We start from the raw sequence: 22,621 nt of genomic DNA, 5'->3' as shown, positions 1-22,621 counted from the left end.
TTTTTCCATTTCATTCAAAACTGACAACGAATCACTGTTACTATTATTATGACCATTTCTCGCTGTTTTCCAGCTCAGCCAGTGATTAGAGGTAGCTGAGTGAACTTACCCATATTACTCACACTCATTTATAAAACGGGAATAGTGATATCCCTACCTTGTGGGTATAATTTATAGAGTGACCGAAATAATGAGGATTAAAGGAACTTGTACATAAAGCACCTGGAATGTACATAGTAGGTAGTGTTAAATAAATGTCATCTCCCAGGCTCATCTCTTCAAAACGGACACACTCATTGAGAACCAGAAGGGGCTTTAGGAGATTATTCCAATAAACCTTTCTTTTACTTTTAGATGAGGAAATTTCGACCCGAAGGTCACTCAGAGAAAAAAAATCTAAAGCTTTTCATTCATTTCTCTAAACACTTATTTCTGAATGTTATTCCCTTCCCACACTCTTGAAATAGGATTTGGTGGATTACAATCTGTACACCAGAGCCACGTGTTAGTACTGGATCTTCCTTTACTGTACAAAGGACGGAGAGGAAGACTCACAGGGTTTATGGGCATGCCTGCCCTTAGGCCAGGCCCACCACCGGACGCTCCCACGCCTTTTCATTGAAAGAGCAGGGAAGGGCAGGGAAGGGCACGGCTGCATTCCCCTAATGAGTCATGTTTCTGGAATCAGCCTAACTCTTCCTCGATTCCCTCTTTGAGTGAGGTCACTTTTCTCAATGGCTCCCAGCAACCCAAAATCCTTATTTTATCAGTTTCTGAATCTATTTCTGTCATTTCTAAGTATTTGCCTATTATCACAGTTTCTCAAATTCTCCATCTAAGCCACAAACACATCAACCAATAATTTATGCGAGTGACTAAGCCTTTTTTTATATAAAATTAAGGACAGGAATATTTACCGTGTTTTCTGAATGATATTATAACTACCATTTAAGAAAACTTCTCCAGAGCTGAATGCTGCCAAAGACTAGGTCCCTCTATCTATCCCATCTTTCAAGGAAGTTCCTAAGGGAATGAATGGAAGGTACCCACCAAGGGCCCATATTTGCTTTTTTCCTCTGGTTCTTTAACATCTGGCCCACCTATTTCCAGAAGAGGCCTTTTTCTCTCTCGTGAAATGCTTCCGCTGAAAATACTCGAATAGCACTCAAGTATTTTACTTGTGGGTAATCAATAAATTGCATCACTGTTGAAAGGCTTTCAAATTCCACTTTCCATTCAGTACTAAGTACACAGTTTTGCACATTCTCAAATGAAAATGAAGCTTTGGGCAACCCATCAGGTACTTCTCCAGTCTGCTTTTAGTTCTTCAAAAAACAGTAGTTTTGGGTGGGGAGGGGGTGGCGCTCGCGCCATTTCTAGTCGTTTTCAAAGCGCCTCGTGCTGATTCTCACGGGCCCGGCCGCCGGCCCCAGCTCTGCCCCGGATTGGTAGCTTATGTCGATCTTGATGAAAGAGCCATTGATGCTCTCAGGGAATTTAATGAAGAAGGAGCTCTGTCTGTACTACAGCAGTTCAAGGAAAGTGACTTATCACATGTTCAGAACAAAAGTGCATTTTTATGTGGAGTTATGAAGACCTACAGGCAAAGGGAGAAACAGGGGAGCAAGGTGCAAGAGTCTACAAAGGGACCCGATGAAGCAAAGATCAAGGCCTTGCTTGAGAGGACTGGTTATACCCTGGATGTAACCACAGGACAGAGGAAGTATGGTGGTCCTCCACCAGACGGTGTGTACTCTGGCATGCAACCTGGAATTGGAACAGAAGTCTTTGTAGGTAAAATACCAAGAGATTTATATGAGGATGAGTTGGTGCCCCTTTTTGAAAAGGCTGGTCCCATTTGGGATCTACGTCTTATGATGGATCCACTGTCTGGTCAGAACAGAGGGGATGCATTTATCACCTTCTGTGAAAAGGAAGCTTGCACAGGAAGCTGTTAAACTGTGTGACAGCTATGAAATTCGCCCTGGTAAACACCTTGGAGTGTGCATTTCTGTGGCAAACAACAGGCTTTTTGTTGGATCAATTCCGAAGAATAAGACTAAAGAAAACACTCTGGAAGAATTCAGTAAAGTCACAGAGGGTTTGGTGGACGTTATTCTCTATCATCAACCCGATGACAAAAAGAAGAATCGGGGGTTCTGCTTCCTTGAGTATGAGGGTCACAAGTCAGCAGCACAAGCCAGACACCGGCTGATGAGTGGAAAAGTAAAAATATGGGGAAATGCAGTTACAGCTGAATGGGCTGACCCTGTGGGAGAACCAGATCCAGAAGTCATGGCTAAGGTGAAAGTTTTATTTGTGAGAAACTTGGCTACTACAGTGACAGAAGAAATATTGGAAAAGTCGTTTTCTGAATTCGGAAAACTTGAAAGAGTGAAGATGTTGAAAGATTATGCATTTGTTCATTTCGAAGACAGAAGAGCCACTGTTAAGGCCACGGATGAAATGAATGGCAAAGAAATAGAAGGGGAAGAAATTGAAATAGTCTTAGCCAAGCCACCAGACAAGAAAAGGAAAGAGCGCCAAGCTGCTAGACAGGCCTCCAGAAGCACTGCGTATGAAGATTATTAGTATCACCCTCCTCCTCGTATGCCACCTCCAATTAGAGGTCGGGGTCGTGGTGGGGGGAGAGGTGGATATGGCTACCCTCCAGATTACTATGGCTATGAAGATCACTATGATGATTGCTATGGTTATGATTATCACGACTATCGTGGAGGCTATGAAGATCCCTACTACGGCTATGATGATGGCTATGCAGTAAGAGGAAGAGGAGGAGGAAGGGGAGGGCGAGGTGCTCCACCACCACCAAGGGGGCGCGGAGCACCACCTCCAAGAGGTAGAGCTGGCTATTCACAAAGGGGGGCACCTTTGGGACCACCAAGAGGCTCTAGGGGTGGCAGAGGGGGTCCTGCACAACAGCAGAGAGGCCGTGGTTCCCGTGGATCTCGGGGCAACCGTGGGGGCAATGTAGGAGGCAAGAGAAAGGCAGATGGGTACAACCAACCTGATTCCAAGTGCCGTCAGACCAACAACCAACAGAACTGGGGTTCCCAGCCCATCGCTCAACAGCCGCTTCAGCAAGGTGGTGACTATTCTGGTAACTATGGTTACAATAATGACAACCAGGAATTTCATCAGGATACTTATGGGCAACAGTGGAAATAGACAAGTGAGGGCTTGAAAATGATACTGGCAAGATAAGATTGGCTCTAGATCTACATCCTTCAAAAAAAAAATTGGCTTATCTGTTTCATCTTTAAGTAGCAATTTGCTGCCATTTGTATTGGGCTGAAGAAATCACTATTGTGTATATACTCAAGTCTTTTTATTTTTTCCTCTTTTCATAAATGCTCTTGGACATTATTGGGCTTGCAGAGTTCCCTTATTCTGGGAGTTACAATGCTTTTATCCTTTCAGGCTTCATTGTAGCTTCAAAACAAGCTGAGCACACTGTTAAATCATGATTTTGCAGAACCTTTGGTTTTGGACAGCTTCATTTTTTGGATTTGGGATAGATTACCTAGCAGTATGGAGTATGCTGTAAATAAAAATACAAGCTAGTGCTTTGTCTTAGTAGTTTTAAGAAATTAAAGCAAACAAATTTAAGTTTTCTTGCATTGAAAATAACCTATGATTGTATGTTTTGCATTCCTAGAAGTAGGTCAACTGTGTTTTTAAATTGTTGTAACTTCACACCTTTTTGAAATCTGCCCTACAAAATTTGTTTGGCTTAAACGTCAAAGCCGTGACAATTTGTTCTTTGATGTGATTGTATTTCCAATTGCTTGTTCATGTAAGATTTCAATAAAACTCAAAAATTTATTCAAAACAAAAACAAAAACAAAAAAAACCAGTAGGGCTTCCCTGGTGGCGCAGTGGTTGAGAGTCTGCCTGCCAATGCAGGGGACACGGGTTCGCGCCCTGGTCTGGGAGGATCCAACATGCCGCGGAGCAGCTGGGCCCGTGAGCCACAATTACTGAGCCTGCGCGTCCGGAGCCTGTGCTCAGCAACAAGAGAGGCCGCGATAGTGAGAGGCCCGCGCACCGCGATGAAGAATGGCCCCCACTTGCCGCAACTGGAGAAAGCCCTCGCACAGAAACGAAGACCCAACACAGCCATAAATAAATAAATAAATAAAATATTTAAAAAAAAAAAAAAAACCAGTAATTTTGAATTCTAAATCTGTGTAAAATATCATAGTAGTTAAACCCAGTCCCAGAGATCAACAGAAAATCACAGATGACCAGTCCACCCCAACCACCATCCTATTAAATTCATATTCATCACCACCTGTTGGTCTGAGGTGCCAGGCTGATGAGCTCTACCTTGGAGCCATATTACAGCACCCTCCCCCAGGTAAGCAAGCAACAGTTTGTTAACTTGATACTCTCCCTTCACACAATCTTTTAAGTCCAGAAACAGGTGAAGTATTTGACAATCTTAGAAAGTGTTAATGTGTGAGGAAACTAAGACTAATTTACCTGAAATATTCCACAATAATGACAAAAAGGGCCCCAACTCTATGCTCTGCTCCTGCCCTTCCAAAGACTAAGGCAGTCTCCACACAGGTCTCTCCTGGGGACTGTGTGGTGATCAGTCCCCTCCTCACTACCTCTCTATCCACCCATCCCTCCTGCCAAGGTCAAATCCAATGACTTCATCTTACTGAAATGGAGCAGGACCCTGCGGGGCCCTCCCTGGTACAAATCCTTTCCACGTCCCCAGTTTCTTGTTTGCAGGAAATAGGCTTCATTCAGCCTCCTTGACTTTCCCTGAGTTCCAAGGGGCAGATTTAAACAGCTGCTGATCAGGGAAGGGAGGGGATGCAGAAACAAAGGCGGAGGAGTCAAGAAACAACAGTGCAACCCTCACCCCAAATTTTGCCTATAAAAACTTTTCCTCAAAAACCATCTAGGGGTTCTGGGGTTTTGAGTGTGAGCCATCTGTGCTCCTTGCTCAGCCCTACAGTAAACCCTTCTCTGCTCCAAACTCTGATGTTTTGGTTTGTTTGGCCTCACTGTGCCTCGGGCACAGGAACTTGTGTTCAGTAACATTATTTCTACTTTCTCACTTCTAAATAATTAACTTGCCTTCCTTACCGCTCCATTCAAGTCTGTTCCCTTCAAAGAGCTGAAATACCTTTCAAATTTAAAAGCAATTTTGCAAACCTTGTGTATGAACTATATTTTTTCCTCTAGTCCAGCGTGCCCAGCATAATCCATTATGGGGAAGTGATGTGACCAATCTAATGGGGATACTTTAATCCTTAGGAGTTTGGTTTGTGACCACCTCACCAACATTTCTAGCAGATGGCCAGGGATAGCTTTCTGGTTTACCCCCCAAAACATCCTACACACAATCTGCCTGACAGTGTACCTCTCTGTCAATATCTCATCCACCTACCACTCCAAAAATCTAGCAAGCCCTCTTTCAAAAAAAGCTATGTGCTTTCTCTTCTAGATGACTTTCAGTCTTTCTAAACCAGACCAAAAGTAGAAGGTGCAAGATGATCTCTTGGATATAGAAAAAAGGTATTAGAATGCCTAATCATGTTTACTTGTCTCATTCTTTTATTTCTATTTTTGTGGATTTAATAATATTATAATTCATAAATATACAGATGTTGCAGATATGAGCAGAAAGTATTTTACTGATAGAACTGCTAGGTCAAAAATGTTTAGGCTGGGCTTCCCTGGTGGCGCAGTGGTTAAGAATCCGCCTGCCAATGCAGGGGACACGGGTTTGAGCCCTGGTCCAGGAATATCCCACATGCCGTGGAGCAACTAAGCCCGTGCGCCACAACTACTGTGGCCTGTGCTCTAGAGCCCGCAAGCCACAACTACCAAGACCGCGTGCCACAACTACTGAAGCCCGTGAGCCTAGAGCCCATGCTCCGCAACAAGAGAGGCCACCACAATGAGAAGCCCGCGCACCATAACAAAAAGTAGCCCCTGCTCACCGCAACTAGAGAAAGCCCGCATGCAGCAACAAAGACCCAACGCAGCCAAAAAAAAAAAAAAAGTTTAGGCTATTGCGCTAAAGAGTAACACTTTCTTATAATACACTTCTTGGTGCTCTAAGGACAATTCCTACTAAAATGCTGTATTCTAGTTGTTTGGCTAAGAAAATATTGTGTATTCATGTAGTATTTATTTATTTTTAAAAATTTATTTTATTTATTTATTTTTGGCTGCATTGGGTCTTTGTTGCTGCACTCAGTCTTTCTCTAGTTGCGGCAAGAGGGGGCTACTCTTCATTGTGGTGCGCGGGCTTCTCACTGTGGTGGCTTCTCTTGTTGCAGAGCATGGGCTCTAGGTGCATGGGCTTCAGTAGTTGTGGCTCACGGACTTAGCTGCTCTGCGGCATGTGGGATCTTCCCTGACCAGGGCTAGAACCCGTGTCTCCTGCATTGGCAGGCGGATTCTTAACCACTGTGCCACCAGGGAAGCCCCTCATGTAGTATTTAGATGGTAACAATATTCTCATTACTAAAATCAGACCTCACTCTTGGCTTTCCTATTATATCTCTGAATTATATTTTCTCATTCAGGTGTACTCTTAAAGACAGTCTCCATAGTTAAAGAAAAATTTTATCTTTACTTCAAAATTAAAACCAAGTAAATGATCAAACATCCTTTAAAAGATAAATGACACCCAAGGCAAATTTTCACACATATGGCGCTTTACAAAGTACAGGCACTGTTCTAACTTCTTTCTCATTTAATCCTCATAATATTATAATTATAAAATTATGTCATTTATTTTTAATAAAATTAATTATAAAAATTAGTATATTTTAATAGATAGAGAAATTTTCTTTTGGAAAACTCAAGACACCTCTAAAACCATAGTAAATAATATTTTCAGTGAAAGAGTTCTGAAGACCAATCATTATTCTCTGTGCCTTTCAATTTCTTCATCTACCTATTGTCAAGGAATCCCAGTTATTAATGGTGTGGCCTTGGGCAGGCAACTTAACTACCCTGTGATGCAGAATCCTTATCTGCATTGAGTTCATTCATTGCAGTGTCTACTCTGTGCCAGACACCGTTCTGGGCTGGGGGATACGTCTGTGAACAAAAGACAAGATCATGTTCTCAAGAAGCCGATTAGGTAATATCCAGATGGCACCTGGCCCAGAAGATAACTGCACATCATGTCAGTCATCATTATTTCTCAAAACTAAGGATCACCTTAGTTATCATTATCTTAGTCCTACTTTCATGTTAAAATAAATTCCCATTTGCCTTATTTTACCTAGCCCCCAAATGTTTCTTAGCAAGAGAAAAAGGGCAGAAAAGTAAAATAATTCATCAGAATTTGGTACCAGCAAGCATATAAACTCTACCTTTCCTTGAAAAGAATTGTTGTAAAGTGCTATAGATCCAGCCAGCTACTGGGGATAAAACATATCACTGCCAGGAACAAGATTCTGCAAAGGACTTTTGATGGACAGCATCCCGCTGTGCTTTGGGTCCTCCCAGAACTTTTCAATGATGCTGATGAAGGTCTATTTACACCTGGAGGTTATAGCTGATGTGCTGCTGCACCTCTGACAGCTGCAAATTTTCACTGCAGTGCAACTTAATCCCTCATGATGTCAGCTTCCAGGCTGCCCTTACAAGACCTGCCATGAGAACATCTCTTTACTTATTCAAAATTATTATATAATCACAGGCCATGCTTGCCACGGTCACCATGCACAGAAAGCAGCCTGTCTTTCAGCACAGAATCTAAAACCACCAGCAGGAGAATAAATGAATTCTGCTGAATCCAAAGTAAACACATGAAGTAAAATGATAACAGGAACTCTCAGGAGAGCACTTCCCTTATAAACAGCTTAGATCACTTCGCAAACACCTGGCTAAATCCAAATATCTGAGTCAGGCCCCGCATCTCCACCCGGGGCGGGGTCGGGGTGAAGGTCACAAATGCCACCGGCCACCAGTGAAGACAGGATGCGCCTTAGCTGTTTAGGTTACAACCTCAAACACTTCCTGAGGAGCCAGGTAAAATCTATTTCTTAATATATATGTTTCACCCTATTCTGTTAAAAAGAAAAAAAATCTGCAGCACAATCTTTGCAGTTTGCTGGTCGGCCAGGTAGTTGGCCATGATTTGACCTCACCCTTGGTATTTGCTCTGTCAGCATCAGAAACACAGCCAATCTTCCTCACCCCCGCAGCCTCCTCCTCCCCAAGTTCATGCACTGAAATTCAACATCAGGTTGCAGACTTAGACTCAACAGGCAATAGGAAGGAAGGAAGGAAGGAAGGAAGGAAGGAAGGAAGGAAGGGAGGGTGGGAGGGAGGGAGGAAGGGAGGAATGGAGGGGAGGAAGGGAGGAATGGAGGGAGGTAGGGGATGAGAACGGGTGTACGGGCTGAGCCCCAACTCTGTACTGTCCGTATCTCCAGCTCCTCCCACCGCAGGTCCCAATCTGGGAAGAGCCTGCTGCCTACAAGACTGTCTATAGATGGCAGGTACCTCCCCCGACACTGGGCCCTTATGCTTCTCTGCAGCCCCCAACCCCCTCCTGAGACCAGGTCAGGGTTACCTGGACTTCCCATCAGTTCCATCACAGCTCATGCCTGATCTGGACATGCAAGTCTTTGCATCCCTGCATCCGACCTCTCATCCCCATGGTCCTCTCTCCCATCCCCCACCTCCTTTCCTCATCCAGCATTTTCCCTATTCCAGTCCTCCCTCTACCTACAACCCCTTCCCTCTCCCTCTCCACCCAGTCTCTGGAACCTTCTTTCCATGGTTAAATTCCCTAGGGATTACTGGCAAGGGTTTTAGAGTCAGGTGATCTGGCAGTGCCCAGCCTCTGCCATTTTCCGGATGGGAGATGTTTAATGTCTTCAAACCTGAGATTCATCATCAGTACAGCAGGGTTTACCTATCTCGGAAAGTGAGGATTAAATGAAACATACACATAAAGCATTTAGCAAAATCCCCGCACACTTTCAAATATGAAATAAGTGCCCGTTTTGTACCAGGAAAATCATAAATCATAAATAAATCATAAATCATTTTCTCCCCCCCCGCACCTTTTTATTTTTCATGGTGGTAAAATAAACACAACATGAACTTTACCATTTTAGCCATTTTTAAGTGTACACTTCAGTGGCACTAAGTACATTCACACTGTTGTGCAACCTTCACCACCATCCATCTGCAGAACTTTCTCAGCTTCCCAAACTAAAACTCTGTATCCATTAAACACTCACTCCGCATCCCCCCTTCCCCGCCTTGGACAGGGCCTCTCTCTACTGGGAGGTGCTGGTGGAGGGCTTCTCTTCCAATCCCATGTAAAAAATTCATCCTCCTTTGAGGCACTCACGACTCACAGTCATACCACCCTCCACCCCAATTCTCAGCTGTCACCTACCTATTTTTGGTAACTTCTCCTCGTTCACCAGGCAAAAGGGGAGGGGCTCAGTTCACAATCATCTCTTCAGCCACCAGTCAGCTCCCAAAGGAATGAATGAGAGCAGATGGGTTGGGGGGTGGAGGAGGTACTTTTACAACCTGGATTGGAATCCATCAATTATTAACTGTGTGACATTGAGTCACACCTTAACCTCTCTGGGCTTAGTTGCCTCACCTATTAATGGGAATAATAATACTTCATCATGAAGTTGTTTTTTTTTTTTTTTAATTTATTTTAAATTAATTTTAAATTATTTATTTATTTTTGGCTGCATTGGGTCTTTGTTGCTGCGTGTGGGCTTTCTCTAGTTGCGGCGAGCAGGGAGGGGCTACTCTTCGTTGTGGTGCGTGGGCTTCTCATTGTGGTGGCTTCTCTTGTTGCAGAGCACGGGCTCTAGGCACGTGGGCTTCAGTAGTGGTGGCGTGTGGGCTCAGTAGTTGTGGCTTGTGGGCTCTAGAGCGCAGGCTCAGTAGTTGTGGCGCACGGGCTTAGTTGCTCCGCGGCATGTGGGATCTTCCCGGACCAGGGCTCGAACCCGTGTCCCCTGCATTGGCAGGCGGATTCTTAACCACTGCGCCACTGGGGAAGTCCATGAAGTTGTTGAATTAACAGTTCACAGCACTGAGAGCAGTACCTAGCACACAGCATTAGGACGTGACAGCAGCTACTATCACCATCACTGCACTTGAGCCTCTGATCCTTGGACTCTAGTGGACTAGAGTCCACGCCATTCCCAGGGCCACAACTTAAGAGTCAGAGGGTACAATTCACTGCTCTTGCTGGTGACCACAACCTTCTGTCCCTCCAGCTCTCACACCCCCTCATCCCCAGGGTACTTGCTCTCCAATGTCCCTGGGTGTGCCTCTTTCTTCATTGAGGGTGATCTTCTGACCCACCCCCCTCGCCAGCCCCCTCGATGCTCTGCACCCCTCTTCTCTGGCCACATCAATGGGGGTCCACACCACTACTCAGCTTCTCCACACCTATGCCCTAGGCCTAAAAGTCCCCAAAGAGAAGTGGCACCTCGCATGGAGACACGCCACTACACTTGAATATCTCTACCCAAAAAGGCTCCCGGTATCCTAAAAAAGCCCCTCCCATTCCCCAAACAACTATCTCAAACTTTGATCACCATTCTCCTCAACCCTGCTCTAGCTTTCCTCCCACTTCACCCAGAAACCCAAAAAAGCAGGCTTGCTATGCTAACACCCCAATTTCCTGCCCCTGTTCTTTACCCACCAATGTATCCACATGCACCTCCCCTGGCCTTTCCTCTTCACTCCTATTCCCAATCAACCTTTCCACCGGCCTCTGCTACAAACACCCTCCCGCGCTCCACCTACCTCACACTTACCTACTTTGTTCCCCACTGTTTACCTTCCACACCTCAGCTTGTGTCCCCTCCACCCAACCGCCACCTCACCTCGCTACTCCCTTAAGATGCTGCTCAAAAATCACCTCCTCCAAGAAGTCTCCCCACACTCCTCCGACTCCTGTAATATTCCACACACACCTCAACAAACTTCACATTGCCATTTCTTCTGACTCTGTCTCTCCCTGAGACAGAGGTACATGGTCCACTGCACATTCTCAGTGCCTGGCACATAGGGGTAGCAATAACTGCTGAATAAATCAAAGGATAAGGGCAACAGATCCTGCTTTCTGCTCTGAAGTGTTTTATTAAATGTTTTATTAGAAACATCACCAATTAAGATTTGTGATCAGTCACTTACATATGATGCCATATATTTTCTTCCTCTGATCTAGACTGAGAAGCGTCCCTTCCCCCTGCCTGCCCGGAACAAATATTCCTTTGATGAAGGAAAGAACCAGAAACAAAACACTACTTCCTCCTCAACCAAAAGAGAAAACCTAAAATAGCAAGACAGTTTATGAAAAATATCCAGCTGACACTGGCTTAGGTAGGGATAAGTACAGTTGTCTGTGCTTAAGAAGGGAAAGGGAAGTTTACTTTGGACGGCTATTTGGGAGAGGCAATGAGATTCAAGTACTAAACAAGAGAGTTGACCAAAATGATAAGTCTTGGGTCTATTGTAGGGCAAGGAAGGAAGAGGAAGCAAGTAACTCCAGTGGAAATTTCCTTCCTTTGTCTAGTTTCACTTCAGGTATGGCTTCCATACTAATTTCTTGATACTAACTTACGACGATTTAATTTATAGGAAGTGATTTCAAACGGCCCTGGGGCACTGCAGATGGTACCTCAGGGGCCCATCTGTTTCAGGATGAAAGCTTGGCGCACACCATTACATCACTCTGACCTTCCTCAGCAACTTCCTATCCGACAAAATCTAGACGTTTGCTCTGTCAACAAGATATTTGTGTTTGTCCCCAGCTCTGGCCTTGGTTCCTGATTAGTTTTAAAATCATTATGCACCCAAGCTGAATAGGGTTACTGTTAGCAGCTGTAAGGTTCTCTTCTGGGCAAATCCCCAAGTCTGTGGTTTTCAGGGAGTGATTTCTGTCCTTTCCGCATAATTACACACTCTCCTGATTGATGAGATGATCAGTCCTCCTACCCCCATCCAGAGCGAAAGCCTCTCTCTTCCCGCTCTATTTATTTTCCCAGGGACGAGAGGGGAGGGGAGAATGGCATGGGGAGGGCGGCCTTGGGCTATCCCCACATAAATGCTCAGGAGTTATACAACTGTCCCAGTCCAGACGTGCCATTCCTTCCAGCCCCTGAAAGCTTCCCACATTGGTTAACACCACTTGAGGTATTGAAAACACGTGGCAGGAAACCAGCTGCTATTCCTGGATGCTCACAGACCGCCCTCCAACACCCCAGTGCCCGCTAGCACAGGTCTACTTCAGTCAAGCATGGTCCCCGAATCACACACATCCGTGATCTCCTCTGAAAGTGCATACGTAACCTATAACCTCCCAACTTTTCATCCGCCTCTGTTCTCCACAGAGCACAACCACAGACATAATGTTAACTGTGAGTGCCTGGTAGGCGACAGACCACAACCTTGGCAAAAATTACATTTTAAACAGGTTTTGGGTTTTTGTTGTTGTTGTGGAAGAGGGGGGTTACATGTACTGATCGTTACAGCTTACTCTGAAATACTTGTAAGAATAAGGTGGGTCGATAGGTAGGTATGTAATACAGCAAAGACCACAAAATCCTAATTGTAGAATCTAGGTGGTGGGTACGTTCACTATACATTTCTTTCAACGTCTCTTTGGCGTTTGAGTATTTTCTTAATTAAATGTTGGAGGGAAATGTTTTTAGTGCCTTTCTAAAAAATTAACTGAATTCCAGACTTCATTTGTGTTTCACCAGCTTTCCCACTAATGTCCTCTTTCCATTCCAGGATCCATATCCAGGATCCCACTTTGCAAATTACTCATCCTATCTCCCTAGTCTCCTCTGGTCTGTCACACTTTCTCAGTCTTCCCTTGTTTTTCATAACCTTGATGGTTTTGAAGAATACTGGGCAGGTACTGTGTATTATATCCCTCGATTCGGATTTGTCTGATGTTTTTTTCTCACAGTTAGACTGGGGTGATGGGTTCTGAAGCGGGAACCATGGAGGTAAGTTGTCTTTCTCATCACATCATATTAAGGGTGCATGCTCTCAGCATGACCACTGGTGATATCAACCTTGATTATTTGGTTAAGGTAGTGTTTATGAGTTTTCTCGACTGTAAATTTCCCTTTTCATTCTTTCTATAATATTTATTCCTTAAAAGCAAGTCACTAAATTCAGCCCACACTCAAGAGCTGGGGGAAATGAAGCCCCCGCTCCTGAAGGGGTAAGTATCTAAATAAACCATTTGGAATTCTTCTATAATGAGGACACCTCTTTTCCCTACACAGCTTATGTATATTTACTTTAATCTTTGGGTTACAATGCAGTACCGCTCTATTTATTTTGTTGCTCAAGTTGTGCCAGCTTTGGCTATTAGGAGCTCTTTGAGGTTGGCTCCTATGTCCTTTGGCATGCCCCAGCCTTTGTTTTTTGAGCATTTCCTTATTTTCTGGTAATACAAGATGCTCCAGACCTATAATTATCCATTTCTCCAAGAAGTCCTGATTACTTTTATTGAAGAATGGTATTTAGAAACCAAGACCTGGGTGTACCGTGGCTACTGGGGTGTCATTGTTTCCAAGCCCTCTCAGTGAACAGATCTAGAAAATACATGTATGTATACTGACCCACGTATGCACACTCACCTATCTACATGAAGCTAAACATAGGTTCATACTGAGTTCACAGTGATGTCTCCAACTCTCATCCAGTACTGCATGGTACCCGGCAGCCTTCTGCCCTTGCTTACCTGTAAATTCTCTCTCCAACGGTGGGAAATCTGGCTCCACCTTCCACTATCCATTTATTTATTTGTTTGACCCCTGAATACGTTTCAGAATTGTTAACCTGTACTCCCATGAGAAACCACCTTACCAACTAGAGTACATTGTTGATATACAGTTTGTTTTGTCTTTAGCCTTACAGTGTCTAGTCAAAACACCATTTTCCAAAGTTACTTAGGGTTATGCCTTTTTGTCCTCGCCCCCTTCAGTGAGGTTATGCCATACAATTGTAATACAGGGAGATTCTTTTGCCAAAGTCTGCATTCACCCTGGGACACACACCCACACACCCTCCAGTTTTTTGTTTTTAATTTGTATACATTTCTTACCTAAAGTTCTTTTTCTTTTCCTGCTTTATTGAGGTATAATTGACAAAATTATGTAAGATAGTTACAGCACACAAGGTCATGTTTTGATGTACATATACATTGTGAAAGGAGTCTCCCCCACCCAAGTTAATTAACACACCTATCCTCTCACATATTTACTTTTTTTTTTGGTGAGAACATGTAAGTTCTGCTCTCTTAGCAAATTTCAATTATACAATACAGTGTTGTCAACTATAGTTGCCACTGGATCCTCAGACCTTATTCATCTTATAACTGAAAGTCTGTACCCTTCTACCAAACTCTATTTCCTTCGTCTCCACCAACCACTTTTCTTGTCTCATTCTACAAGCTCAACCTTTTTTTCTTTTTTTTAATGATTCTACATATCAGTGATACCATGCAGTGTTTTCCTCTATCTAGCTTATTTCACTTAGCATAATGCCCTCCAGGTTTGCCCGTGTTCTCGCAAATAACAGAATTTCCTTCGTTTTTTAAGGCTGAATATTATTCTATTGTGTATATATATCACATTTTTAATATCCATCATCCACTGACGGACACAGGTTGTCTGCATAAGTTCCTTAGTGCCAATCTAAATAAATAGTCTATTTAAATACTGGACATCACTTTCTATTGGTATACATGTTTTATTTTATCCTTAGTACTTTAGTACTTATATCTGAGTGTATCCCACAACACCTATAATAATCCTGAACCACAGTGATTACTCAAATACTAATAAAATGAACAGATTCTACGAATATATTTTTTAAAACTACTATGCTAAATTGACTGTAACAGTTTAACTGCTAGAGAATAAAACTGTAGAGGAAGAATGTTCATTGCAGTGTTATTTAAAATTCAATAATAAGTAAATAGTTTTAAATTATACTATATTGTAAAATATAAAATTATATTATACCTATAGGCTGGAATATGAATTACATGCAATCATTAGAAATCACTTGTTAAATACATACTAATATGAGATAATATGTACCTTATGTGTATCTAAAAATGGCAAACCATGCAATAAAAAGGACAGCATATCGTTTAACACATCTATCATATACATGTACATCTGTGCAAAGAAAAAACACTGAAGGAAGGACATACCAAAAAATTATTTTTTTAAGTTCCTTTCTGTCTTCTTTTTTAATTAAAATTAAAGGAGAGAAGATTGTTTGCTACATGGGAAACTTTACAGAGGATTCTTCCAAGACATAAGGCATTGGACCAGACAAAGAGGAGAAACAAAATCAGGAGTTATCTACTGGAGCTCCATATCGGGTAAGGACCAAAGAAAAGGGAGCAAAAAGCACGGTTGGTGGATGCCCTCAGGTCACCTATAACCTGAGACTAACATAAAGAAGGTGAGGACAGTGGTGCCTGTGCTAATACGTCCACTACAGACAGAAGTACAACAGTGGAATGGAGAGCTGTCTGGGAAGCATCCTGAGAAATGTGGGGCTTAGACAGAGCCTTCAAGGACAGGAAAGATCTAAATGGGGGAAGGAAGGAGGCAGTGTGAATGGGGACAGGTATTAATAAGTCTACCCACCCACCTGGAAGTTTTCTCATCCCATTCCATACCCAAGGAAGACCTTAAGAAATGACAGCCACAGCGGGAGCTTCCGTTTAAAGTTTCCCGCCCTCTTGGCAAAGGGCTTGCAGGGAGTGAGGCAGGATTACCTAACAGGATCTGGTTAGCCTATAGCAGATTGGATAACACTCAAGTGGCTGATAGCAGGGGCCTAGCTCTGGGTTTTCAAAGATTAACATTTTTACAGTGGAATTTACACTCTATCCCTATAAAAAGTGCTTTTATTTATTTATTTTTGGCTGCGTTGGGTCTTCATTGCTGCACGTGGGCTTTCTCTAGTTGTGGCATGCGGGCTCAGTAGTTGTGGCTCGCAGGCTCAGTAGTTGTGGCGCACGGGCTTAGTTGCTCTGCAGCATGTGGGATCTTCCCAGACCAAGGCTCGAACCCGTGTCCCCTGCATTGGCAGGCAGATTCTTAACCACTGCACCACCAGGAAGCCCAAAAGTGCTTTTTAAAATAGAACAACACAAATAAACACATGGTAACCATCCATTACACTGAAAAGTTCAATGGCGACAATGACTAACTTTCAGCTTGTTATAACTTTCCAAGGCACAACACTGTGCCCACCTGCCAGCCACCTCCAGGACCAGATCACACACAGGTGTAAACACAGAAAGAGCTATAGGACAACCTTCTACAAACGCAGGGCCACACACCCAGAGAATCCGCATCTCAATTCTAAGCGCTCAGGAGGAACAAGTATTTGGTTAACATTTAACTAGACAAGGCAGCAGATGTTTTACACAAGTTATCTCTTAGTCTTCACAACCAGCAAGGCAAGGATTAGTCTTGTAAATGGCCACTCAGTTTGGAAATGGCAAAACTTCAATTCACACTCAGCTCCATCCAGCTCCAAGCCTGTCATCTTTCACTTTAAGTGGTGTCATGTGTTTCAACAAACCTCAAAAGCAGACTTAAACATACCTTTAGTATCACTCGTTTACAAAAAAGAGATATCTGATCAGTTTTTTCTCAAAATAGTTATTTTACAATATAATTCATATATGATGCCAAGAATTCAATTTAAAAATCTAAAGCATATTTTCAAGCCCCAATGCAATAAAGTTAACCACTTATGATTTAGCAAAATAATATCAATATTACAAAGCCCACAAAGAAATCAACTTGATTACAAGTTGTAAATTTTTTTTAAATGATGGCATGTCTAAAATATTAAAAACTCAACTTTTTTGCAATATGAAGATCTCAAATTGAGACATGAACATCAAGATTGATCTTTTTCATTCTCAATGAGGACTAATCTAGTTTGTATTCTAAAATATATTATCCTCTTCCTCTCTATATCACTTCTTCTCTCCTTTCACTTACTCTCCCCTCCCCACAAAAAGAGGTTCTCCTTCTACCATTAATTGCAAAACAAAAGTTTTATTCTGTGATCTATAAACCATGAAATATGAAATATAAAAGGTTAGGACCCATTGATAGTTTAATCTCTGTTGTCCTGAGATAGAAATCCCCCTAGAAGGTTAAAACCAAGTATGTCAGGTATACCAGAGTTACTTTGCCCAAACCACCTGAAAAGTTTTCCATATTAAAATGATTTAATTTCTTAAGCTCTCTTTAAATGCTTTGGAGTGACACTGTCAAATACACACTGTAGATGTTTGGAGTATCACTGCCAAACCTTAGCATATTCATTCACACAGGAAGCACTCAAATGCTATTTGTTACAGAGTAAAAGCAATTCAGGACAAAAGACAATGTCTTCTCTTTAGGCAAACCAGAATAAAACTTTAGTAATTAATTTTTTTAATTAACAAGAAAGCTTAAGGGTTGAAATTTGGAAGTGGAGAGAAAGGAAATGCTGATGTTCTTATTTTTTTGAAGATTTTTTTTAAATACAGATTGTAAAAGTAACAAATAATGAAAAATATGGTATAAAGTAATTTTTTAACCAAGGAAAACTGTCAACGCTACCATCCAAAGATCTTCCACACTTGTTTTCTATGTACATAAACACATATAAAGGGGCCCAGCTTAGAACCTGTACATAGTAGACCCTTAAATGTGTCAAACAGTTACATAATACTTACTTTGAAGGGAAAAAAAAAAAGCATAAATGTGATTACAGCATACATACTATTCTGTGGTCTATTTTTCAACTTAACAGTAGACAGAAGACATCTTTCCACACCACTCCACTCAGCTCCCCCCTCACCATGTACAAAAGGGCTCGTTATTCCATTGTATGGGTGACCAAGTTTTCACCAAGCTCCTTCTGAGGTAAACATTTGGTTTTCCCACTTATTTTTTGCTATTAAGCAGTACTGCAATGAAAATCTATATAACTTTACGTGTTTGTACAATTATTTCCTTAGTATAAATTTCCGGTGCTGGAATTTCTGGGTCAAAGAGTTGTCATGCTTTAAATTAGCACACTGACAGGTTACCCTCCAGAAGAGATGTCCCCATTTATTCTACCAACACTGTATGACAATACTCATTTCCCCATCACCCTTACCAACAATGGTATTATTCTTTTTCATCAAACCATCAGGAAAAAAAGTTCTATTAGCATTTAGTGAGCTCCTACCCTGTGCCAGGTGCCATCTTAAAAGGTTTATGTGTATTAGGATAACCCTGTGGAGGTAGGTCCCCCATCCAGCAGTCTAACTGAAGGGAAACTAATGCCCAGATATGTTAAGTAACTTGCCCAAGGCCATACACTGTGTCAAAGATGCTACTGGGGTTTGAACCCAGTTCACCCATCACCAGAACACACAGTAGAGCAATTAAATTTCTTGCAAAGGTCAAAAACCTGTTCACTCACTTACTCTCAATGGAACCCAACCATCTCTTCCCCCAGCAAAACCTGCTGAAAATTCTGATTTCATGATCAGTAGAAAGACTGCTGGGCTGGGGTTAGGAGAACTGAATTCAAGGTTGAATTCAGCCACTTACAGGTAGCTGCTGTGTGACTCTGGGAAGACTGCTTACCGAGTCTCTTTCCTTGGCTGTAAACTACCCGTATCTACCACCTCTATCTCAAAATGCTGCTGCAAAGCCCAAAAGGAACCTCCATTCCTTCAAAAATAGCACTTTCCCTATGCCCTGCACTGGTGACAAGAGGCCACCCCAGCTCCAAGGGTCTAGGAAAGATGAACATCAACCCAGAAAACCAGCACAGCTAGGAGAGCACACAGGAGCGTGAGTGATTCAAGGGGCCATGGGTAAATGAGTCACGGTGTACCACAAAATAGCAGCCATCCAAAAAGGCAAGGAGAACAATGACACAACACCTGGGAAAACGCATGAAGTCACATTGAACAGAAAAGCCTCTAAGTAAATGTATATTTTAGTTACAATTATATTTTTTACAAAGGCATATGCAAAGAAAGCAAGGGAATAAAGTCATGGATGTTGCATTAAACAAATAATATTCTTTTCTCCCCTTTCCCAAACTTTACAGAGCATCATTTAACATTTATAATTCTTAAAATATTTTAATTGCTAGGAGAGCACAGATGGAAGTGATTAATTCTGACTGAAATAATGTATGTGAAAGCGGGACGCTCTAAAACCCCCCATGAATGGTATTACTGTCAGAGCATGAAATAATCTAACATTCCACATAATGGCATTACAGTGCACTAACACAAGTTATTTTTACACTCTGCCACTTGGTTTCCAGCTCACCTGATAATGTACAGCATCAGTCATTTCTTTACAGTATTTTCTTTTTTTTAAAGAAATGCGTGCATGTGTGAAAATGGCCAAACAGTACAAGAGGGTCTGCAGTAAAATGCAAGACTGTCGTCTATCCCAGCCCCCCAGCTCCCTCCCACAGGCAATAAGTAGTCGCTTATTAATACATATACACTTCCAAAGATGCCCAATGCATTTTTTTTTCATTTAGTAATATTCTTGTAAGTTTTTCCTTAAGAGCACAAATAAACCTACCTCATTCTTTTAACATCTGCAGATCACTTTACTGTATGGGCACACCAGAATTTATCAGACTCTACACTATGAAAATGTCTGACAAAACTAGCAACCACTATTTACATAATTCTTTTCCCTTACATTGGATTCCCCATTCTAGCAAATTTTATGTCTTTTAAGCCCTTCAGCCAGCATACCAGGCCCACCAGCACCTTCACAGACACCAGGCTCTCGGGGCTCCTTTCCCTGTACTTCCTGCTTCCAGCCAAACCCAGGCTGCATACACTTCTCCCAGATACTTACTCCGTCCATCCATTGCTTATGCTGTTGCTTTGGCTGCAACCCACCCCACATTCCTTTGCTTGGTTAATTCTTACTCAGTCCTTTAAGTCACGGCTTGGGCATAACCTCCTTCAGGAAGGAAAGGATTTCCCAGCCCTCAAGGCAGAGGAAATGCTCCTGTGCTCGGTTCCTGCCTTAGCCTGGGTCTTGGCACCTAACCGCCTCACGATGAATGTATATGCATCAGCCCTGACCACTAGAATTTAAGCTCCCCAGGACAGAAACCACCTCTTACTGATCTCTGTAACTGCTGGAGTTTAGTACAAAGTCTAGCACACTAACTGTATTTAATACCCGTTGAATCAAGCTGAAATGAATAAGGAAACTTCTGAACACCTCTTACCTTGGTAAGAGGGCTTGGTAGGTACCAAGCCCTACCAAGATGTACTGTACGAACATTATTTCTCACTGGGTACAATGATCCCCATTTTACAGATGAAGAAACTGAGGGCCCTGAAGTTAAGAAATTTGTCCAAGGGCATTAATGGAGAACTGAAATTTGAAACAAAGTCTGCTTTACTCCAGAATCACTGATCTCTCCATTATGCTCTTCTTCTACATGTTTGGATGCTGGAAGTTAAGTGAAGAGGTCAAATGAGCAGTCCCTAAGGGTAGGAAATGTTAATTAACATTGTGGATAATCTAAGGGCACTGTGGTTCCCCCCTCCAAAAGAAGTCAGCCAAAAGCAATCTATAATGTAGGACTAAAATGGCAAAACAACAAAAGGGTTATGAACAAGTAAATCTTGTCTATAGAATCCACAAATATGCACTAAGCACACCCAGGCTGAGTCTTTCAGGAGCCATTCAAAATGAGAACAAGCAGACTTAAGCAACTGCAATATCCCCACTTAATTCCACCAGCTTGCTCTCCCTGTGAGCACTGCTAGTTTGTCCCAAATTTCTCCCCACTCCCCAACACTGCACCATCTAAGTCTCCAGACCACTTACTAAAACTGACCTTTGCACGAGCACTCCTAAAGGATTTAAAAGTTGACTGGTTCTGCACTGACAGATAGCTACACTTATCATGGGCAAGAGGTGGGACAGAAGGGCAGCACTGCAGGAGTAGGTACCAGGGTCCTGTTAACCTGCTATGAGACCTGGGGCCGGATGCGGACCCTCCAAACTGGGCAGCGTAAGGATACCTACTTCCTCTTAAGGTCTTTAAGAAAATGACCTTGCACAGAAACAGACCCAACACAGCCATAAATAAATAAATAAATAAATTAATTAATTAATTAATTAAAAAAAAAAAAGAAAGAAAAGAAAATGAAAGTAGGTAATTTAAGAATAAGCACTTACCACAGAACTGGCACAAAGTTAAGGGCTCACTGGCATCTATCCAGTGACTGAAGAAATCAACCAGAGTGCAAGTGGACCCCCTCCCGTTCCCTCCACCAGGATGGGGACTAAGGAAAGGCAACTGAGAAGCCCCCTAATTAACACAGGAAGTAGTAAACGGCATTTAGCAAAGGTGGGAAAACCAGAGGAGGCAGCTCCTCCCCTCCCACACAGGAGAAATATGAACCAATCAGCAGCAGTCAATGAACCCAAACCCTGTTCACTAGGGGAGACAAAGAAGCAAAACTTATCCCAAGGGTAACCAGACACCAGCAAAAAAGACACACAGGCTGAAAACAAAAACCAAAAACCCTTTCTCGCCTATCATCAGCTACACCCAAACAAGAATGCCTCCTGACTCTGGAGGAAAGGTGGAATAAGGTAGGTAAGGGCTGTAAAGTAACGCACTGTGCAGTCAGCCCTGAATATACTGCCCATTGTAGTGAGTAGGCACTTGCCGTGTGCTGACTGAAGCACATCTCCACTCCTCACCCTCCCTCCCACGGTTAGGGAGTATGGCTGGGTTTAGGTCCAGGTGTTTGGACCCATGTCACTCAATTCCCAAAACAACCTTCAAAAGTACCAGCATTCCAAAGTCACAGAAAACAAGCTCAGGGAGGCTAGGTAATCCGCCCAGGGTCACACTGATGTTAAGGGGCTGAGCTGGGACTTGAACCCAGTCTGTCTGGCTTCAAAGTCTCATATACCAAAAAAATGATAAGACAGGGGTAGGGGGTGGAGGGGCTCTGGGGGGAGGGAAAGGGGGGAAGTCAGTGAAGGTGGCCAAAAGGTAAAACTCGTAGTTATGAAATAAGTCCTGGGGATATAATGTACAGCATGGTGACTATAGTTAATGATACTGTATTATATATTTGAAAGTTGTCAAGAGAATAGATCTTAAAAGTTCTCCTTACAAGCGAAAAAAAACCGTAGCTATGTGTGGTGATGCATGTTAACTAGACTTACTGTGGTGATCATTTCACAGCGTCTACAAATGCTGGATCATTATGTTGCACACCTCAAACTAATATAATGTTACATGTCAATTCTATCTCAATAGGAAAAAAAAAAAAAAAGACCCAACTGACAGAGAAGGAGAGAGGGATCCAGGCTGGGGTCAGGACTAATAACAAGCAAACAGTGTAATAACCAGCAGGTTGATTGGGTTTAAAACCCAGATTTCAAAGAGTTGAGTCCCTTTCAGTGACTTTTTTTTTCCAGCTTTATTGAGATATCATTGATATGTATGTAAGTTTAAGGCATACAACATGATGATTTGACGCACATATATAGTATTGCAA

The 22,621-nt window shown here is 42.6% G+C and overlaps 2 protein-coding genes across 7 annotated transcripts in view; one reads left to right on the top strand and one right to left on the bottom strand.

Moving 5' to 3' along the window:
- Positions 1–22,621, bottom strand: part of TANC1 (tetratricopeptide repeat, ankyrin repeat and coiled-coil containing 1) — a 242,525-nt gene that overhangs the window by 204,245 nt on the left and 15,659 nt on the right. The window lies entirely within an intron of this gene.
- LOC132368506 (heterogeneous nuclear ribonucleoprotein R-like) lies at positions 1,356–3,617 on the top strand. The gene is given in 2 exon segments (XM_059927164.1): positions 1,356–1,940; positions 1,942–3,617. Coding segments are annotated over 2 exon segments (1,599 nt in total). The 5' UTR covers positions 1,356–1,589; the 3' UTR covers positions 3,190–3,617.

Source organism: Balaenoptera ricei, chromosome 7 (genome assembly GCF_028023285.1).
Source record: "Balaenoptera ricei isolate mBalRic1 chromosome 7, mBalRic1.hap2, whole genome shotgun sequence".
Lineage (NCBI taxonomy): Eukaryota > Metazoa > Chordata > Mammalia > Artiodactyla > Balaenopteridae > Balaenoptera > Balaenoptera ricei.
Note: the sequence above shows the minus strand (reverse complement) of the source record. Positions and strands in the feature narration are given on the sequence as shown.